Raw genomic sequence first — 18,784 nt, 5'->3', positions numbered from 1 at the left:
TAGTATATCTGTGGAAGTATCGTGTCGGAATATTTAACGTGGCTAGTTGCCTTATGTACTTGTAGCTGTTACCCATTTACCGGACAACAGTTGTCGTCGCTTCGTTGACCCTTTGAAAAAAAAATAATAACGATCAGACATATTGCCCTCCTATCGCCTGCCCTACAGTTTATGTTTCCCGAAATCCTTTGCGCACTTTCCACTCGCGTTCCTGAAGCTGAACGCAATCTATAGAACGTTTCTTTACGAACGTCAGACAGCATGTCTTGCGTTAAGCACTACCAAAAAAAAAAAGAAAAAATGTTGGGAGAGAAAACGAGGGCGACGGTGCACAAGTGGCCGCCGCCCTAATTGTTGCGCGGCCTCGCCGACCAGGAAGCTGCTTCCTTTGGCCGCGATGTTCGCGCTTCCCCTTCTTCCCCGAGTGCAAGTGGGCTGGCGCCGGCTTCGTCAGCAATAGATGTCAGCCTTTCGTGTGGCCGCTGTCGGGAACATGTGCTTTCGAGCGCGCTGCGCGGCGACGCGTGGCGTAGCCTTGGCGCGATCCCCAGCCGGCTGAATTAAACATGACGCCGCACGCTTGGTGAGCGACCACTGATCGGACGTCCGGTGCGTATACGCCCTGCGACTTCGTGGGAAAGTGAGACACACGCGTTTCCCCTCCTGTGAGTGCCTTTAAAGACGCGAAGAGAAAGGAGCTTCCGAGAGCCCCTCCTTGAGCCACATTTGGTGCCGTCACACTTATCTGGCACAGGGGAACATTTTACCCTGCCCGCTAAATAAACAAAGAAATAGATAATCGAGCTGAAGAAAGCACTGAATAGAGGCAACAGCGGCACATTACCTATTTCATAGGTGATATGTCAGCGTTGGTTCTCTCGGTCGTCAAAAGGAAGTTTGACGTCTCACGGCTTGGTCTCACTCCACTGAAATGCCAGGATGTGAGATTGATGTCGTACGCTGCCTTGATTGACGTTACAGAGGCCCGGATATGCGCAAACAAACAAGCCCATTTTACCCCATACATGCTCGTTTCCCACATGTATCTAACTAGCAAAGCTTCAATAAAATATAAACAGCTAATAGGGAGGCTGTTCTCGTGCGGAAAAGCACTTTTTTGTAAAAGAGAAGCATTTATCAACTGAGAGTCAGTGAAGGAAAATTGCAAATGAAACTACCGCTGTGTTTTCGCGCTATCCGCGCTGGTTCAGTGGAAGAACACGGCCGAAACATCGGCTAGTCACTTGTCGGCCAGTGTTACGCCAGAAGCTACATGGCAAATTCGTTATCGCTAGCCATCGCGTATTCTTTGCGTTCGCAGATCCTGTTCATTGATCAGTCATGACGCAACGGGCTGACCTAAGTTATCGTATCAATACACGAAAATGAATAATCAATGAAACCTACAGTATTTATTGCGCCCAACATTGCGCTGGCATATGCGGCAGTAACGTAGCAGGAATTAAAGCATGTGTCACTTAACGCTCAGTTGAGCACATCAACAAAAGAAATCGGTGTTCAAGCAGGTCAATAAACACAAAAAGTGCAAAAGAACGAAATACATGTCATGCACCATGGTGGAGAGAGAGAGAGAGAGAGAGAGAAAGAGAGAAGCTTTAGTGAAAGCTAGAGGATGCTTGGTATTTCCCCTGGAGGTAAGGCAAATAAGACCAGTGTCTAATTTCCCAAGATTTGCGCTCACCACGTTTTGTCATAAAATTAGCATAAAATGACTACAGTCCGTCTAGAAACGATATCAATGCCGCACACATGCAATTAATATAGAAAAGTCGCTAGGTTAAACTACAGCTGGTATACCTGGACGTTGAGCAGTAGTAACTAAACTCAAGACATATGCCACTTGAATTAACGCTCCCTTTGTCGAACCTACGGCGCAAATTATAATTCCTTAGAAAAGGATCACACCTCCTGCCTTCAGCATTCGACAGTGCGTTCAACATGCTTGTTGAACTCACCGACATCTTCAATACGCACTTTCTTTTAGCATCGGTCGGCAATATTACACATCAGTGCTGTCTCGGGTTTTTCAAAGCAAGGTAAGCCAAGAACGTCCTTCATCGACTGAATATTCGTGGGGCCGATACACAACGGCTTTTGTGTATCATCCGATAAATAAGTTTGCCGCTATTCTCGGATCGCAAACACATGGAGGACGGTGAGCGCGCACTGTGTCACTGGTAATCCTTTATCTGTGTGTGTTTTATAGCAAGGAAGTTTGACGCCACACGCCGGCAGCTTGAAACGAAATCTTTTTTGTTGGCTTAGGGGGCTGTTGCAGTACTATCGGAGTCACGAAAGCCCTAGTGTTTTTCTTAAACCACCCAGAATTTCTAGATTAAGTCTGTAGTGGACTAATCAAGGTCGGAAGAAACTACTAAAGCTCTAAACAAGGGAAAACTGAAACGTTAGCTGGACTCCGGCTTCATGCTGCACCGAAAAAAGCAACAGAAGCCGCGGCAGTCTTAATGAGGTTTCTTTTGTGCTTGCATGCGCGTTACTTATCAAGCTTCAGTAACCTATTATGATGAATTCGTTTTTGTTCCTTTAAGAACCCCAAGAAGCACGGAGTGTTTTCAATACAAACACCAAAGTAATTCGAGGAAGATCTCGTTATCAGAAGGTCAGCAGGTTCCTGAAAATCCACTTCCTCCGGTAATCAAGGCGGCCAGATACAAAGGCCGCCCCTTCACGCTTCATGGCCTTCTAACTGGCTTCGGCCCAGCGAATGCTTGAAATGAGAATCGCATTAAGCACGCGCGGATCAGCGTGCTTAAGTGTCTCGCAAAGAATTCTTCGCATGGCCAGCGAGCAGCTCACGATGAATGGCGGAAGGATATTATCTTCTGCGAATGCCCTTAAGCGGATGACCGATGCCAAAGTATCTCGTTTCGTTTCTAGGCGTAATTATGGGACGCTTCGCAAATGTTCTCCCGTCTTGAGCTTAGGAGACTACGCTCGCATGCCGCGTCATTGTCCCCATAGATATGTTGCTATGTGCAGGCTTCCTGCAGAATATTGAATCTTTTCGTTCCTTAGTAAACCTGAAAATCGACAGTATACAATAGAGACTAGACGCATTCTTGCGCAGTATACACCTCGTGTTGGCTTACCTTAGACGCCCTACTTCTTGTTGTCTACCAAGAAACTAACGCCCACGCAGTGCGCTCAAAATGATACTACACATTCCCCTTTCGAGAACCTCGTCATAGAGTTCTCACAGTATTAACAGCTGAGAGAGATTCTTCGGTATCATTGCATCGTAATAAATAGAGTTCTTGTAGCTGTGAAGAAAGTACTTTGATCATGTTCGTCTCTTTTTAGATTTGTAAACATAAATAACTCTCAGAACACTAAAGAGAGAAAGAGAGAGAGGGACAGATAAAATAGATCCGAAAGGCTGGGAGGTGAATTGAAGGACATGCATCAACTTTGCGACCCTGCGCTAAGGAAGGGGTAATGTAGCGCTTGTGTATGTCGTTTCCCTTCTGTCTCGTTTTTGATTTCCGCGCTAGGAAGTTACAACGTTAGGGAAAGAGAGCAAGATAAAAAAGAAAAGCCCACGCAGGGATAAAGAAAGAGAGAGAGAAAATAAATACACACGCACACATTAAAAAAACCGTGGTGACAGAGCGCCAAGCAAAAGTATTCGTAAAAGCTACACTAAGTAAAACAGTAGACAGAGAGTAGTCGTCTCGGTTCGAGATAGTCCATCTGGAATGCGGAGTTCGACGGATTGGTTTAGGCGATGCAAACGAGTATGTCAGCAACATGGCATGTCCAGCATGGATTGTGTAAAATTACATGCGAGCAAGCGAAGCTTTGTTGCTGCATCTGTACATGACAGGAGCATAGGTTCCTGCACGCCATCTTCGTGGGCACTCCTAGCAGCTTCATCGGAGAGTTCGTTGCTCATGATGCAACAGTGGCCTGGGAGCAACTAAAAAGGGATATTAGAGCCTTAAACTTCTCGTCATTGCTATTCCCCCATTTTAATCTTGCCTGTGTGCGAACTTCGTCATACATTTTTTTTCTCCGTTCTGTATCGCACTTTTCAATATCTTTAGAAAGAATGAACTTGTTGACGTGCGTTGTTTTTGTACTATATTGTGGTACACTTGACTGGTTCTTACCGTGCTCCAACTCGGTTTGCCGCGATGCGGAGCTCTCCCGGTATACATATACAGAGAAAGCATGCCGCTAACGAAAGTTGAGCTACTCCCAGGGAAATCGGAGTAGCCGCGGGATCAAGTTTCTGTCAGATCTCGGTCACGCTTTTTTTTACAATTTTGATTGCTATAATTACGCCCTAACATAATTTACACAGTTGCAAGAGGATGATAACATTCAGCTATGACGTGGACGCTGGAATATTTCTTTCAGATATAATCTTAAGATTTTGTACATCTAACGCAGATGATGAAATTTATGAAGCGACGCGTGTAACATAAAATACGAGGGGGGTAGGTGGAGAAGGTATGGAAAGAACGCTAAAAATTCCTAGAAGGTACGCAAGGAACGTTCTTTTCTTATTGCCTAAAGTGAAAAAGGCTTGTGCATGAAGCGCATAGGCGTCTGGTTGGCCTCCCTGCCTTTCCTCTTTCTCTTATCCCCCCCCCCCCCCTTGATATTGCACTGTGAGCGAAAAAGGTAGACTAGTACCAGGCTGCGCATCCTTCTCACTTATACGTACGTTGCGTCGGTCAGGATATTCGTCAGGAGTAAGCCTGCGTAAACTCCCGAAAACTTGCTTAGAGCAGTTCGCAAAATAATTATTTCAGCCTTCGATAGGGTGTTACTTTAGACGTTAAGTGGGAACTCACACAATGCGGTAAGTGGGCAACGGCATTCCGATGCCGGGCAACAAACCGATGCCGGACAACATGACGCCTACGCCTGCCATGCGGCTCGTAGAGGTACTGATAAAGTAAGCCGGTTTGTTAACGTTTGATTCCCAGCCATTGGCTACGTGGCTGTATAACTTTAGACCCTGACGTAGGCACACGTGGTTTTAGACCCGACGTAACACGAGCGGCCACTAACGAGGCAATTGCATGATTAATTCGCGTAATGTTCGTCACGTATGAACTGCGTGGGGGAGTAAAGAAAAAAACGTGTGATAGTTATTTAACGAACGCACCGCGGTTAACGGAACTGATAACGTGCGGGGTTAAACTAAGCTTCAGAAAACCGATTCATTCAGCGCACTACACCACTTCTCGCTAAAGCCGCGTGATACTTTAACAAACAGGCCACGGACGCTTAGCGGCTATGGTGTGCTCCTAAGCACGGGGTCACACGGCCAAATTCGGGCCGCGACGGCCGCATTTCCATGGGGCCAAAATGCAGAAAGCCCGTGTCCCCTACAATGGGGGCACGGTAACGATTCCCTGGGAGTCAACATTAATCCGGACTCGCCAACTACGGTGGGCCCCATAATCAAATCGTGGTTTTGGCACGTAAAACCCTAGAATTCAATTCAAGCTTTCCGAATTATCATATCAGATTAGAATTGGCGCGCACGTGTAGCTTTCTTGTATCGTATGAACCGCTCATCAATGTCTTGTTACACGTGCGGTCTTTCGTAAGCTGTCATAAGTTTGAACAGCATAGATTTGCTTTGAGGATAAAAATTGTGAAGCTTGATGATAGTCTTTCCTGCATGGAAAGGTTGCTTGAGCGTTGTCATAACGCATCATTACAGTGATAATCTCTGAAAGCATTAAGTTTTCTTCACTGAAAGCGACATTATATCTCTCTAATAACACTCAGTATGTCCTTGCATGTTTGTACATTTATTTTATATTGTCACAAGCTGTCATGAACCACGCCTGCCGCGGAGACAACGAGAAGAAAGAAGAAAACGACGTTGGCCAAGCTGCCGCGAGACCGCTCTTCAACAACCGCGCCTATCAACCAGATTCATCTGGTTCTGCGTTAAACACCTCGTGTGTAACATTTGGTGGAGCTGTGCGGGGTAACTCCCACGACCTACAACGGAACCACCAGCACTAGAGCTACGCCGAAGCCGTCGCCTCGCCGGACTTTCGCCGTCGCGCTCAATCATGGCTACAGAGCAAAATACCCTCACCAGCAGTGCCTCGGCAAGCCCAGTCCCTATCCAGCACTACCGAGAGCCACGCATGTTCTCGGCGAAGGCAGAGGAAGATGTGGATGAGTGGCTAACCCATTACGAAAGGGTAAGCCAATACAATAACTGGAATGCTGCCAGTCAGCTTAGGAACGTTGTTTTCTTCTTGGCCGGCACGGCGCTGGTATGGTATGACAACCACGCGGACATGCTAACTACATGGACACGCTTCGTTGAGGAGATCAAAAAGTGTTTCGGTGACTCGGACGCAAAGAGGAAACGTGCGGAACTCACATTAGCCCAGAGAGCTCAGGTACCCGGCGAGACTTGCACTACCTATATCGAAGAAATTTTGAAGCTGTGCCGAACCGTGAACCCTCACATGACAGAGGAAGATAAAGTGGGACACGTGGTAAAAGGAATAGCGGAAGACGTGTACAACTTCCTCATTGGTAAAGAGAACTTGCACACTGTATCAGAACTGATACGGCACTGCCGTACGTTCGAGGCGCTGAAGACTCGCCGAATTACACCAAAGTTTGGACGGCTGGCCAATGTAACAACTGTAGCAAGTGTTGACACGAGTCCTCCGCTCCCAGACCTATCGTCCGCCATCCGCCAGATAGTCCGCGAGGAGCTACAGCGACATGACGAACAGGCACGTTGTGCGGCGCCACGTTACAGCTCCTCCGTTTCCCGAGACACTCTTTGGGAACCCCCTTCGGCTACTTGGAACCACTCGGTGAACGTCGCGGATCTTTACGGCTCCAGAGACGAACCGCATTACATTACGACCGAACCACCACGCAATGATTCGCCCCCTCAACGTTTTGATCCACGCCCACGCAACTTTCGTCCACGAAGACTCGCCGCTACCTACGACTTTCAAGGGGAAGAGCCTCGTTACCCTCAACCGATGTCTTCGGCAGAATACTTCAACCCGCATTCTGAAGTTCGCCCTTCGCCAGTGTGTTACTGCTGCGGCATGCCTGGCCATATAGCTAGGTACTGTAGCCGACGCCGAGCATCGAACTACGGATCGTCAGCGCCGACTATGCGGTCTAGCGGTCGTACACTGCGCACTCAGTGGCCAGGAGACTCCACTTCAGGAAGCCACTTTCGAGAGGACCGATGCAGCGCCCAGGAGACCTACCTTGGAGAAGAAAGAACCCGGAACCGCTACCGCTCCCCTGCCTCCGACCGTACTCTGACGCCACCACCAGCCTTCCGAGCCTCCCGATCACCATCCCCTCGGCCGCGATTCACGTCACCATCGCCTCGGCGCCGTTTCGTGTCGCCCCCGCCGGGAAACTAGCCAGCGCGGCCGATGGAGGTGAGGTCGCTGGAAAATGTGTGCTGCCGACTCAACTGCCTCCAACTATTTTCATGCTAAAGAATAAGGTTCATGTACTGATTGATGGGGTCTCTACAATGGCTTTAGTCGACACGGGAGCAACTGTCTCGGTCATGAGTGTGGGGTTTAAAGGCCTTCTGGGACGCAAGGTTATGTTTCGTTGGGACCAGTGCACAAGTTTCCGTGGAGTCAGTGGTGAATCATTATACCCGGTTGGTGTGTGTAACGTGGATGTGTCATTGGGTGGGAAAGTTTTTAATGCAGAGTTTACTGTTCTTCCTCGCTCCTCGCATGACGTGATTCTGGGGATTGACTTTTTGCAATTGTGTGGTGCGAATGTTGACTGCCGGACGGGAGAACTCAGTGTCGACACCAGTGTTTCACCTGTGCTCTTTGAAGGTGAAGCTTGCCCGGAGAGTATGCTGTGCGTGTCTGAGGATACAGTTGTGCCCGCCTTATCCGCGATGCGTGTTGCCGTCGCCTGTTCATCTCCGGCTCCTATCTCGTTCGACGCTGCAGTGGAACCTGTACATCGGAACTGCCTCAAGAAAAACGTGTTAGTTCCGCACTGCGTAGTCTCAGTGACCAATGGATGTGCGGGGCTGTGGGCGCTAAACTGTTCCACTGAAGCGGCAGTGCTACCTCAAGGCCTAAAGATTGCCACGTTTCAGGAAGACTCGCCCGTATCGGTGGCAGTACTTACAGAGCTCCCCGATGGAGGAGCAACCAGTGTCTCTAGCCCCGGGAGCTCGAAGATACTTTCCATGATTGACAAGTCACTCAGCGATCACGAGCGTCGACTTTTGATGGCCCTGCTTACGAAACATACCTCGGTATTCGACTTTGCGCAGCGCGATGGCCCGCCATCAATTCCTGCGTCCAGAACTCGTCACCGCATCAACACAGGAGCCGCCCAGCCAATCCGACAAAAACCCTATCGTGTATCTCCGTCAGAACGCAAGCTAATCAGCGATCAGGTCCAAGAAATGCTATGCAAAGGCGTCATTCGAGAATCATCTAGTCCTTGGGCAGCACCCGTGATATTGGTGAAGAAGAAAGACGGTACGTGGCGGTTCTGTGTTGATTACCGTCGCCTAAACGCCGTCACTAAGAAAGATGTATATCCGCTCCCACGAATTGACGACGCCATCGACTGTCTCTTTGCGGCATCTTACTTTTCCTCAATCGATTTACGGTCAGGTTACTGGCAAATTCCTATACACAAGGACGACAGAGAAAAGACAGCATTTGTAACACCCGACGGACTATTCGAGTTTAACGTGATGCCTTTCGGGTTGTGTAACGCACCTGCAACGTTCGAAAGGTTCATGGACACGATATTACGCGGCTTAAAATGGGAAGTTTGCATGTGCTACTTAGACGACGTTGTGATCTTCGGGCGAACGTTTAGTGAGCACAACAAACGTTTGGATTTGGTCTTGAACTGCTTGGAGAAAGCGGGCCTTGTGCTCAATTCAAAAAAATGCCGTTTTGGGGAACGACAAACTCTTGTGCTAGGCCATCTCGTCGCTAAAGAAGGCATCCGACCAGATCCACAAAAGACTGCGGCCGTAGAAGCATTTAGAGTACCCAACTCTGTCAAGCAGTTAAGAAGTTTCTTGGGCTTGTGCTCCTATTTTCGCCGATTCATTCCCCGGTTTGCTGACATGGCTCATCCCCTTACACGCCTTCTCCAAAAAGGCGTTCCCTTTGAGTGGACTGCAGATTGCGACTCATCGTTTCGCCAGCTCAAGTTCCTGTTGACATCCCAACCAATTCTTCGGCACTTTGATCCTTCATCACCAACTGAAATTCACACCGATGCCAGCGGCGTAGGCATCGGCGCTGTGCTAGTTCAGCGTGTTGACGACAGTGAGCACGTGATCTCTTACGCTAGCCGGTCCTTGAGCCGCTCCGAGCGCAACTACACAGTCACCGAACAAGAGTGTCTGGCGGTCATCTTCGCCGTGCAACGGTTTCGTTCGTATCTCTATGGGCACCCCTTCACTGTGATAACAGATCATCATTCGCTATGCTGGCTTGTGAATCTGCGGGATCCCTCAGGACGACTAGCGCGCTGGGCCCTCCGTCTACAGGAATACGATTTCGTTATTTGCTACAAAAGTGGCCGGCGACATGCTGACGCTGATTGTCTCTCTCGGATGCCACTTCAAACAACTGAATGTGATGCGGACAATTTTGATGAATACATCGCTTTTGTGTCCCCGGAATTTCCGGATATGGGTACCGTCATATCCGAGCAGCACAAGGACGAGAGCTTACAACCGCTCTTCGCGGCAGCACAGGAGTCACCTGCAGGCAGTCGCTTTCGCCTACGTGATGGCGGCGCGCTGTATAAGAAGAGCTACTCGACCACCGGTGCACGCTACCTTTTAGTTGTCCCCAAGAACCTTCGCCACCAAGTATTACACGCCATGCACGATGACCCAACTTCCGGTCATCTTGGTTCCACGCGTACACTCTACCGGGCTCAAGAACGTTTTTACTGGCCTAAGATGCGGAAAGACATCGAACGGTACGTCGCCAGCTGCTCTCAATGCCAGCGCTACAAGCGTCCGCCACAAGCGCCACATGGCCTGCTTCAACCAGTTCCCCCTTCTAGCGTCCCCTTTGAGCAAGTTGGTATAGATCTTCTGGGCCCTTTCCCGCGATCCTCCAAGGGTAATCGTTGGGTTATCGTTTGCGTAGATCACCTTACCCGCTATTGTGAGACCGCCGCATTGCCATCGGCCACAGCTACAGAAGTTTCTATCTTCTTGCTGGCTAACGTTATACTCCGACATGGACCTCCTCGCATAGTAATCAGCGATCGTGGGCGACAGTTTACCGCGGACGTGGTTGAAGAAACCCTTCGTCTGTGTTCATGTAGCTTCCGCCATTCTACGCCCTACCATCCACAAACTAATGGTCTGGTCGAGCGCACAAACAGAACGCTTGCCAACATGCTATCCATGTACGTCGATTCAGCACACAAGAATTGGGACAGTATCTTGCCTTTCATTACCTATGCCTTCAATACCGCGAGACACGAGACCACTGGTTACTCACCATTTTTCCTTCTGTATGCTCGTCCGCCGCGCTACACCCTCGACACCATATTTCCCTACTTCGCTCATGACAACGAATCAATTGATGAGATCCTATGTCGAGCAGAAGAAGCGCGACGCCTCGCTAGGCTACGCACCCTAGCATCGCAGGACCGGTCCAAGATCCGCTATGACGGGCGTCACCGCCACGTTTCCTTCGATCCTGGGGACCTTGTGTGGCTCTGGACGCCGTTGCGGAAGCGTGGCTTGTGCCAGAAGTTTCTCGCCCACTACGTCGGCCCTTACGTTATTCTGGAGCGCCTCAGCGAAGTGAACTACCGCATTGCACGTCTCACGAGCAGTGGACGACGCTCGGCCAAGGCTGAAGTGACGCACGTCGCGCGTCTGAGGCGTTACAACGCACGAGATGACTGACTCGCCCGGCGGGCTTCGTCTGCCAGCGGGGAAATGTCACAAGCTGTCATGAACCACGCCTGCCGCGGAGACAACGAGAAGAAAGAAGAAAACGACGTTGACCAAGCTGCCGCGAGACCGCTCTTCAACAACCGCGCCTATCAACCAGATTCATCTGGTTCTGCGTTAAACACCTCGTGTGTAACAATATTATTAGATTGAGTTGACCGATTGACTTGTGTTTAAGGAAAGAAAACAAGAGGTGGGAGGCAGGGAGGTTAACCAGATTAAGTGTCCGGTTGGCTACTGTGCACAGGGGGAGGGGTAAGGGTAGAAAAGTGCAGAATGTGCCGTTCTGCTGCCGTTCTTCTTTTTTTTCTAACTTAGCTATTTAAGAACGTTTACGAAATGCACTTTTTTGCCGGAACGTTTCTTTCATATCACATCATGTTATCGTACTTTCATCATTGGGCAATTTGTTCTTTGAGGAGAAGCCGGCGACACGACGGCTGCAAACATTTTTGATTTCATTCGAATAAGTCACTCACACTAGACGCCCGATTAAATGAGATCACATCGACCTGCCACAACGTAATGCGATTTCAATAAGAGGTTAGGCATGCCCGGGGGCTTCTTCGCAAAGCGCGATACATTGGGAAACGAGCTCAAGCGAAAAAGATAAAATAAAGAAAGAAGAAAATGCGCATTTGTGTAAGCGTGGAAACGTGAACCCTGTAGAGAAGCTGACTCAGACGTGGCGCGTGTTGTTATATATAGCGTAGCGCGAAATTGGACTGCGCGTTTGGCTAATGCGTTTTCTGTTTATCCTTTTCCTCGACCTTTTCAGCTCCTCTACTCGATTATCATGGTGGCGGGAAGCTTCCACGTGCACACGGTCATCGAACACCCAGGTGAGCGGAAGCCCACTTCTCCGAGATGGACCCGATGCCGCCTTGCGTGCGTCATTCGTAAATCGACGCGCAGTTAGATAGGAGACGAGAACTGCGTGGCACAAGGCATTGCAGGACATTGCAGCCTCTGTAAGCGCGTCTCATCGTCTAATTGCTGGCGTCTGGTGTGCGCGCAGCCTTCGATGTGAGCGCCCAGTCGTCTGTCTGTAATGCGCAGTGCGCTGTAGGTGGGAATCGACGAAGTGCAAGTTGTTAGTCAAGCAATTCTATTCAGAGGCAGGAGACCGAAACGCTACTCAGCACAAGCGCGCGCGACGAACGTCGGTTTCGTGCGTGTTTGTTGCAGAAACGGCAGTCTGTGGTTTTCCTGATAGTTGCAAGCCTGACTTGTAATAAAAGGACTGTAGTATGTTATGTAGTTGCTCAATATAGGCATCCCGATTCGATCAGGTCGACGCCGGTTTTGACCACAATGATCCACACGCTGCGAAAAAAAAAAAGAAAAAGAAAAGAAAGAGTCATAGTCCAGTTAACGCAACGCAGTATTTTCGAGCGCCAAAGTTCATCGTTGAAAATCCTAGTTGCGAGTTTTCCTGCTGAGTTTGATGTTAGTGTTCTTCAAACGGAAAGTGTATCCTCATGACATACAAAAACTTAGTTTAGCACACGTTTGTGGAAATTGGTCGAAGATAAAGGAATTTCTGTAATGGAAATAACCATACTTTTGCATGCAAGTGCGCTCGAGCAGGAATGCACCAAAACCTAACACGTCACGGATACGCATGCGAGCCTCCATGTATATATTTATGCAATCACTGACGGATCCTTTTGCGGGGTCATTATTGAGTCGCCTGCCTGCCCGCTTCCCCACAGATTAATGTTTGCATTCTGCTAGGCGAGTGCTGCCTGGCCTCCAGAGATTTCTGGTTGGTTGTAATATATTTGTAAATTACTGATTGCATTTTGTATTGATGCCAGTGGCTGGATCCATGTGCATTTAGTGCGTCTATGTGAGCTGGGTTTTCACTCCTATGTGTTTTACATTATCTCTGTTGCGACCTGTTTTTAGTAAATTTTAGTGCACGTGAGTCTGATTTTCTTGTTTTTGTTTCCTTTCTTTTGTTCATTGCCAGCTTGATTTTTTTTATTATATATTCGTTTTATGTGTGAAGGAGTAACCGGCGCCGTGTAAAGATGTCAACGTCTCCTAAATGTCCTGTAATAATAATAATAAAAAATCCTTGCACAACCAAAAATTGAATACGTGTGATGTCGATGCAGAAAGAAGCATTTCGTGCTTGCACTTACATTGGGTGCTCGACGTTTTTTTCTTTCTTTTTTCATTTCTCTTCTTATTTGAACGCTGTCAGTCAAACACTGCTTGCTATCCAGAACGCATTTTGACAGGTGGTGGTGGTGGTAAAAACTTTAATTCGCCAACAGAAAATGATTTATGAGATTAGATGTGGGAAGTCATGATGGCTTCGTGAGGTGGCCGTCAGACCGCGTCTTACGGCGACTTCTAAAGCCCATGGTCACGGCCTGCAGTTGAACCGCGGGTTCCGAGCTGGTCACCGCAGCCTCCCACTGCTCTCGGTTGGATAGCTGCCATTCGTCTCTAGGTTTGAGCTCAGGGCATCCGTGCAAGATGTGTGCTAAATCGGCTTTGTCGGCCTCGCATAGCGTACATTCGGGGGAGTGTATCCCTGGGTAGACTATGGATAGTTTGTACGGGTTGGGGAAGGTGTGTGTTTGGAGTTGCCTCCACCTCGCTTGCTGGTTTTTGGTTAAGGAATTGTCAGGGGGTGGGTATTCGAGTCTTTCGTTTTTATAGTATTGCGTAATTTCGTGGTAGGTTATCATGCGCTCTTTTGCTCCTCGCAGGATCGGTTAGCGTTTCTTGATTTCTTCGCACCTAGTATAGTAACATATCTGTGCTATGCAACAGCTTATACGATGTATGCACCCGCCCCTGCACAATGACGATGGCCAACGTTCGCTCTAATGAAGCCGTTTTCCGAGTGGCCCATGCAAAGTCATAACTCCGCTATCACATTGAAGCGCCATGCTATAGTTCGAAACACTATACCGGGTGTTTAAGCGAACACTTTCAAAAATGTTAAAAATTTGCCTGTTGCAGATAGCATAATTCTAATCCATGAGCCGATCTACTTCAAGAGGCGGACATTGCTTGCACAAAAAATTGAAATACATAATCGAGTAATTAAAAAATATGAACCAAGTTTTTTAACTAATTACCTTATGGCACATATTGCAATTTACAAATTCTAGCCGGAGAGTTCCGGCTCTCCGGCCCCAGCTCTCCGGAATTCGCGGAATGGCACCAGTGTCGAGATAATAATTCCCGAACTTTGTGGAGAAATGCACAGGCGTTCCGGTTGCTTTTGTGCTTCAATTAATAAAAAAGACGATTTGTTAAGAAAGTAAGTGGAACGACCATGCATTTTTACTGCAAGTTTGATGGCGCATATCTGGTAAATGGTGTCAGCCGTGCAATTCTTTTCAAGTGGATATGCCTTGCTGTCTCACCCGCTAGAATTTGTATATTGCAATATGTGCCATAAAGTAATTACTTCAGTATTACTTAGTGAACAATTTTTATTTAGCCGATTATGCATTTATATTTCTTGTACAAGTAATGGCCTCCTCTTCGAGTAGACCAGATCCTGGACTAGAACTATGCTATGTGCCATAGGAATTTTAACAAATGTGTGAAAGTGTTCACTGAAACACTCTGTATAACAAGAAGGACCTTACGTAGGGAATGTTTCCAGCGTAAAAAAAAGCGCGGCCCTAAGTTTAAGCTTGGTGTACAATTTAAATGGGCCTGGCGATAGCATAAAGGCATCATGATCCACCAAGGTGCCGATTTAAGTTATCTTTAATGACATATTAGACAGTAAACCACTCAATTTAAAGAAATTATGGGGGCTGTATCCAACAAGAGTCATGCAAAAATATTCATTTAAATAAATTGAGGACAGCAGCATTGTTTAGCGTTAGGAATCCATTTAAAGAAGAATTTCGTTTATGAGAGGGTTCTTTACTTGTACTGTCACTGTTTCTAATATGTGATTGTATTGTGGTTCGCTTTGTTGCTTCGAGAGTTCGTGATTTCGTGGTGGTGTTTTGAGTACTATGTGAGAAGATCATTGTGTTTGAGTTAATTCTTTTTCTGCCCTTCGTCGCAAAGAAATATGTGAAAAAGTACGCAAAAGTATTTATGTAACTGCGCCACCTGTTCAAAAGCCAAGGAGTAGCCGGCGACACGTGTTTATGCACCAGCATGGCCCCTTCTATCACGGTAATAAAAATAGAATACTTTCTCATTTATGCGCGACTGGAGGTAAAAGGGCATTTTTTTCTCTTCGAGAAAGCTTTCCGTGAAACTGAAATTCGGAGAACGCCTTTATGAGTATGTAGAAATACGTTTTGACGACTCAGGCGGGTCTTTTGCAGCAGAAAATTATGATGGCGGTGTATCTTGAAGTCATATGCTCGTGATATTTCGGTGACCCCTTGCGCCTGTCAGAAAAACAAAATTGTTCATTACTAACACAGATAATCCTTGCCTTAAAGAATAACATGGACGCTAGGAGAATGTCCTAGAATTATTGTGTATGGAGAGCTCACACACTTAAATATAGGAACATTAATTTAACGGCAACACTTCGCTTTCGAAAAAAAGGCATCAGTGCCATTTAACAAATTGAAGCCGCTTTTATGAGAACAGAATTACGACGACGCATCAGTCTGTTCATGCAAATCACATTATCCCAGCAAGTAGGTGTCTTCTCAAAAGCCATATTTTATGTTTATAGTATAGTGTGTTTCATTTTATTTATTATTTTTTTGCGTATACCTTCTCTGTTTCCTATTCTTCCCGAGGGCAGAGTGTGGCTAAACTGAGCCCGTGAAAAATAACAGACCGACAAATTCCAGAGTGGTAAGGATTTTTAAGTACCATAGTTGATATTTCTTTTTATTTAGGGAAATTAAAAGAGCGGCACTGTTACATCATTCACTTAGCAAACCGAAGTACGTGAATAATAATAAGCCACCCCACCATCTAAATGCGTGTTTATGCGTGTGGATATTTGCATCTCGCATCAGCCCATCCCTAATGCACGTGGTGCACGTTATACGTTCGCGCCGCCTACAAAAAGAAGCATCTTTATGAAAGATAGCCGGTCCCTTTGTGATACTCTGTCCTATCTGTTATTTACCTTCTCGATTCTTACCTTGTGAGGCTGTTTGTTCTCGTATCGCGGTCTCTGCACGATGAGGGAGAATGCGCGCCTGGAGACGTCACGTTCCATCATTTGACTACCTGACTAAACGTAATAAGGGGTCGTCCAGTAGCAGGATGGCAATCAAAAGGGAAAGGATTTCGAGAGGCGCTAGGTTCGGATGACCGCCAATCCACGGATGCTCATGAACGTTGAACTGCACGTCGGAGACACGTTGGGCTGTGGAGGTGGTGTAGAGTGCACCATCGGACACATGCTCTGCTGTACTGCCCTTATTTTGATCATCAAAGACAGTCTCTACGTTGTGCTGTAAGCTGGCTGTACGAAAGGACTTCCTGAGAAGTCATTGCGACCACCCTGGACTTGAAAGTCATCGGCACAAAGCGCCCCTTGGGACCCGCAGACGACGGGGCTTATACGACCGCCTTTTAACACGCTTTGAACAACACTTCAGTTCCCTTTGCTTTTTCTCCACTTCCCTCTTCGCATTTCAAAGCACCAAATCGGATGCCGCTTGGTGAACATCGCTGCATTTCCTCCTCTTTTTTTCCTCTCTGGGTGCGTGTGTACGCGCTCGCGCGCGCTTCGATGGATGCATTCTCGGATTATCGACCTCCGGTAACTATGCAAACGAATTCTGCCCGAGCGTAGCGCTTCCGTGCTACTCAAGGGTGTGAGAGCGGATACTTTTCAACATGTGTGTGTCAGAGAAAAATACGGAGATGCTGGCTTTAACGACAACTGAAGAATGTTTGTCTGTCCATCAGCAAGCGTATTCTGTTTAACGATCAGGCGGAAGACGCGTTCAGCGGAAGCACTGACATAACGGGGAAATGGACAGACGCGCACTCGCATATCCACGAAAACCAATTCCTCTTCATCTTGCACTTAATATGTGTCGAATTACACAGGTTGTCAGGTGAGAGGCACATATTGTTTGTCCTTCAAACACAGTGCCCGCAAAACAGAGGGTCTTCCGCCAGGCTTGTATATCACGAAAATTGTGATTGACATTCTTTTGCTTCATTCCTTCATGCACGCGCGGCTCGGAAAGATAGAAATACATGTCACCGTGACGGCTGAAAATGGCCACTGAGTGCAAGTATATAAGAGAAACTCAATATATCAGCAAAGCTTGCTATATAGACAACAAAATCAAGAAAGGGGCTGACAGATGGAATAGCACAATGTGGTATAAAGGTTATAAACAGTTGTAAGGTGCATCAGAAAGGGTGGCCAACGTTTCGATAGGAGGACCTATCTTCGTCAAAGACCTTTGATGAAGATAGGTTCTCCTTCACCTTTGACGAAGATAGGTCCTCCTATCAAAACGTTGGCCAGCTTTTCTGAGGCACCTTATCCCTGTTTATATATAGACAACTATGATATCTGACCGCAGGGTGCTTTTCAGCAGCGGCACCAACCAAGAAACCGGGACAAATGGAAGCCACGGCGGTACAGTGGTGCCACTGGCGCTTACATTTTTCAGGCATCTGACGGCACTCAACGATTTCGTAATGTCTCGCTTGTTTTGTTTTGTTTTTTCTGTGTGCTTAGTGCCACTGAAATGAGCGCGGAATAGGATCGCCGAGGGGCAAGGATGAACCGAAATAGTCCGCTATTCAAGCGTTCAAGCAGCAGTGGCTATATAAAGACATTCACTGCTTCAATTTCTGCGCGACCGGCGCTTCGCTTCAGCAGAGAACGACTTTCGTCTTCAAGCTGAGCACTTTCTCTGGGATTTACGCCATTTGGAGGCCCTCCTTATTCCTGCGATGATCCCAGCATAAACTTAATCTTTTCGCAAAAACATCGCTTTGGGAGAACTCGAACAGGAAACTTGTGGTTTCCGCTAGCATATGAAACGTTCGTTTCATTCTCGCAACTGCAATACTAAAAAGCGCTTGTGCTTCCGTTGGGCATAAACAGAAAAAATTATATCAGCGGCGGAATGGAGATGCTGTCAGACCGTAGAGTTCTATTTTTTTTTATTGTTGTTTCAATTTTGCCCGCTAAATCTTGCTAGAGGCTTGTGGCAGACCTTCCAGTGACTGTGCGAAAGCTCCTGGAAAACTGCAATATAAATATTAGGATTTTCGGTGAGATTGTGGTCCAGTGCAGGTTTAGAAGAAAACGACATATTTTTCGTTATTTTCAATTTCCGCGAAATAGTGGCGTGACGTTAACCCGTGGAAAGCTCTTTTTTGTCAATATACTCCCAAAGATGTTCTGCATTTTGTATATGTTACCCTTGTTTTCGAAGCATATATATATATATATATATATATATATATATATATAAGGTCGAGTAAGAAATGCTTTGCCCCTATTTTTAGTAGCCAAAATAACGCACATGCAGGTAATTACAAATACGTGCACTTTTCTACATACCTTACACTATTTTTCCACATATTTCCCAGACTGGTTCAGACATTTGCCTCACCGCAGCACTACATTTGAGATACCTCTGGCGTCGGTCAGCGACGCACGCTGCCTCCCCGAACGCGCTTTGTCATGCAAGTCTTCATAGCCTTTTGCGAACACTCACTTCCCAAATCGAGACACCTTGCCACATACGTAGGCTTCAGTTCCCTGTAGATTTCGATGGGCGTTCGAACCTTGCTCTATAAAAAATGACTCACACTTCGTTGCTCGTACGCCGTGGACCTGAAAAGCGC

General features: G+C 47.2%; 1 protein-coding gene across 1 annotated transcript in view; it reads left to right on the top strand.

Annotated features, from left to right (window-relative positions):
* LOC142577722 (uncharacterized) overlaps positions 1–18,784 on the top strand; it is a 252,382-nt gene that overhangs the window by 145,677 nt on the left and 87,921 nt on the right. The window contains exon 2 of the mRNA XM_075687176.1: positions 11,772–11,835. Within this exon, the coding sequence (XP_075543291.1) occupies positions 11,772–11,835 (64 nt within the window). The remainder of the gene's footprint in view (positions 1–11,771; positions 11,836–18,784) is intronic.

This window comes from Dermacentor variabilis, chromosome 4 (genome assembly GCF_050947875.1).
Source record: "Dermacentor variabilis isolate Ectoservices chromosome 4, ASM5094787v1, whole genome shotgun sequence".
Lineage (NCBI taxonomy): Eukaryota > Metazoa > Arthropoda > Arachnida > Ixodida > Ixodidae > Dermacentor > Dermacentor variabilis.
The sequence above is the reverse complement of the archived record's forward strand: the minus strand, read 5'-3'. Positions and strand labels throughout refer to the sequence as shown.